General features: G+C 56.9%; 1 protein-coding gene across 1 annotated transcript; it reads left to right on the top strand.

The window, feature by feature from the left end:
* The first annotated feature begins 674 nt into the window (after positions 1-674).
* SOWAHB (sosondowah ankyrin repeat domain family member B) lies at positions 675-2,775 on the top strand. The gene has a single exon (XM_032224579.1). It carries the CDS (start codon positions 747-749, stop codon positions 2,565-2,567), a length of 1,821 nt encoding a protein of 606 aa, XP_032080470.1. The 5' UTR covers positions 675-746; the 3' UTR covers positions 2,568-2,775.
* Positions 2,776-3,223: the final 448 nt, after the last annotated feature.

Raw genomic sequence — 3,223 nt, 5'->3', positions numbered from 1 at the left:
ACCTCCAAGGTCCCTTCCAACTCTGTTATTCTATTCTATTCTATTCTATTCTATTCTATTCTATTCTAATCATTTGTCTGAAGTGGTGTAGGGTTTCCTGCCTAGGCAGGGGGTTGGACTAGAAGACCTCCAAGGTTCTTTCCAACTCTGTTATTCTATTCTATTCTATTCTATTCTATTCTATTCTATTCTATTCTATTCTATTCTATTCTATTCTATTCTATTCTATTCTATTCTAATCATTTGTCTGAAGTGGTAGGGTTTCCTGCCTAGGCAGGGGGTTGGACTAGAAGACCTCCAAGGTCCCTTCCAACTCTACTATTGCGTTGTATAGGTTCAGTGCCCTTGTCAGTTCGAATGGTCACTAAACGAACCGTGGGGGGTCGGAGGACTACCTGCATGGGCAAAAAACAGGTCAGAGAAATTTAATTAAAAAAAAAAAAACAAAGTTTCTTTGCAAGAGTGGCGGGAAAAAATTTCCCTCAATGGGGAAGTTAAGGTTTTTTTTTTTCCAACCAGGGAGCGGGGGTGGGGCCGTCGCGCGGGAGGGGCGGGGCGCCGCGGTGGGAAAGTGGGCGGAGCCACGAAAAAAAGCCCAGGTGAAACCGAGTTGGCTCCGGAGTTGGCTCAGAAGCTCCCGGCGGGAGGCGGAGACGGCCCGGTTTCTGTTTCGGGGACGGGGCGGGCAGGCGCCCCAGGGCGGGCATGGCTTGAAGGAGGAGGAAGCGGGAGAGGCCAGGTGAGCCATGGCGCAGGAGCTGAGCCAAGCCGAGCTGCTGGACTTCCTCTGCCGGGCCGGCGGGCGGGTCGCCAACGCCGCTTTGCTGGGCCACTTCAAGCGCTTCTTGCGCGACCCCCGGGCGGATCCCGGGCAGCTCCAGCGCCGCCGCCACCTCTTCAAGGGCTTCGTCAACTCCGTGGCCACCGTCAGCCAGGACGGGCCCGGCGCCGCCACTTACGTGGTGCTCAAGAAACGGTACCGGGACCTCATCGGGGAGGAGGAATCCGAACCACCGCCGCGGGCTCCAGTCGGCCGGTCGCCTCCGCCGCAGCTCCAGCAAGCCCCGAAGTCACCGGGAGCCGCTGCTGCTGCTTCTCTGCGGGAAACCGGACGGTTCTCGGATGGCGAAGTCGCGGCGGCCCGGAGGAAGGCCGGCAGGTGCCCGCCTGGAGTCGGATCTCGGCCCTCGCCTGCCGTGGGCTGCCTTGGGAGAGAGAGAAAAGGTCCCCGGCCAGACGCCCCGGATCCGCCTCAGTCGTCCAACGGCCTCGGTTTACCCATCGGAGAAATGGGCGCGCTTCCCAACGGCGGCAGCGCCCAGCAAAGGATTCGGGATTGGGTGGTCACCCATCATGCGGCTTCCATGCCATCCCAGCCCTCCCTGGCAGCGGAGGAAGCCTTCCCGGTGCCAGCCTGGTCTCAAAGCTCAGACCGGAGCTCCTGCCGCCCTGGTGGGTCGCTGGATTGGGGGTCCTCGGAGGGCTGGCGGGAGCCTCCCGTGCCCGTCTTCCGCAGCATCCGAAGCCGCCTTTCCTTGGAGGATTTGGAAGGCCACCTGGAGCAGGAGAGCTCGGTCAGCGAGGAGGGCAGCAGTGCCAGCTGGGGGAGCGGCTCCCATCCGAGGGACGGGGAAGCGGACGGCAGCGGCATCCGGAACTCAGCTGGCCACGGGGAACCGGGGGACGCCCCCCACAGCAACGGCCTGACGGTGGTGATGACGCCCCTTGTGATGCCCCTTGTCCAAGACGCCAAGCCCCCTCCTCACGTGGCTTTGCTGCACCGGATTGTTAGCAGAGCGACCACCGTGGGCAAAACAGAAAGCCGGGATCTGTTGAGGAAAACGTCCCCAAATCTGGATGCCCCCTTAAGCCCCAGGTTGGCACCCAGACAAAGACCCGTGGCGAATGCCCCGTTGGCGGAAAGGCTGGTTCCTAACCCAGATGGCTCTGCGGAGCACAGGTCTTCCTTGGTGCCCCTGGATGGCCGAGAACACACCTGGCTGGTGAAAATTGCCACGGGGTCTTGGATGCAGGTCCGGGCGCTGCTCCAGGAAGACCCTCACCTGGTACTCCACAGGGACTTCGTCTCCGGCTTCACGGTGCTTCACTGGCTGGCCAAGCACGGGAATGCCCAGGCGCTGCAGGACTTTGTCGCCGGCGCTGAGGAGGCCGGGATTGTCCTGGACGTCAACGTCCGTTCCGGTTGCGGCTACACCCCGCTGCACTTGGCGGCCATCCACAGCCATCCCTTGGTCATGAAAATCCTGGTGCAGAGGCTGCATTGCCGGACGCAGGTGCGGGACAGCAGTGGCAAAAGGGCTTGGCAGTACTTGAGCGCCAACGCCTCGGGGGAAATATGGCAGCTTTTGGGGGGCCCTCGGGGCAGGACCATCTTCCCAACTCATCCCATCGTCCGGCCGGCCGCCGTCTCCTCTTCCTCGACCTCCCTAGCCAGGAGGGTGAGCCGGAAGCCCTCGCTGGCAAGTTACTTGAAACCCCAACATACGAAGCGGAAAATAGGGTGTAAGTGCTCCGTTTTACAGGAGATTGAGGAATACAGTGATTAAAGTTGCGACCAAGACAAAAGTGGGGATTTTGATGTTCCGAATCTCCAAAGATGTTATGTGTCCAGCTGGTTTTTCAGCTCATGTTTCGGGGGGAAAACCGGATGAAAATTGGCACTTTATTCCTGAACGTATTTGGATTTTAATTTGAACTGGGATGGGGAGAATTGCTTTACACGCCCCATGCAGAAATTTGGGGTTTGGGTCCATAAAATTGCTCAAGGAGAATTTTTTTTGGGCAACCTCGAAATCGTGTCCGTTGCCAAAATGCTGCACTTTAGCTCTCTCTCTTATTTTCCTTGCAAAAACAACCAGATGAGAGGAATGACTCTCTCTCTCTCTCTCTCTCTTGAAGGGTGAATAATGATCAAATTGTAAATCTGTGTTGGCATTGGAGCCTGGGAAGTTCTATTTTGCAAGGACCTTTAAGCTGGGTGTTTGGAGAACGGGAGAAGGGCTGGTTATCCTTGAAACCACAACGTCAGTATTGAAAACGCCATATATGAGAATCAAAGAGGAAGATATCCTTTGCACTGTTTTCTCGCCAGCTGCGATGAATTTTTTTTTTTTTAACCGTTTGCCTTTGGGGACAATATTAGAGAGACGGGCGGGCTGGAATGTCTTAATTAGGTTGGTGAACCTCATTTGCAAAGAGTTTT

This window comes from Thamnophis elegans, chromosome 9 (assembly GCF_009769535.1).
Source record: "Thamnophis elegans isolate rThaEle1 chromosome 9, rThaEle1.pri, whole genome shotgun sequence".
In the NCBI taxonomy this organism is placed as follows: Eukaryota; Metazoa; Chordata; class Lepidosauria; order Squamata; family Colubridae; genus Thamnophis; species Thamnophis elegans.
The sequence above is the reverse complement of the archived record's forward strand: the minus strand, read 5'-3'. Positions and strand labels throughout refer to the sequence as shown.

Coding starts and splice junctions, on each gene's coding strand:
- SOWAHB (XM_032224579.1), top strand. CDS start 747: ATGGCGCAGGAGCTGAGCCAAGCCGAGCTGCTGGACTTCCTCTGCCGG.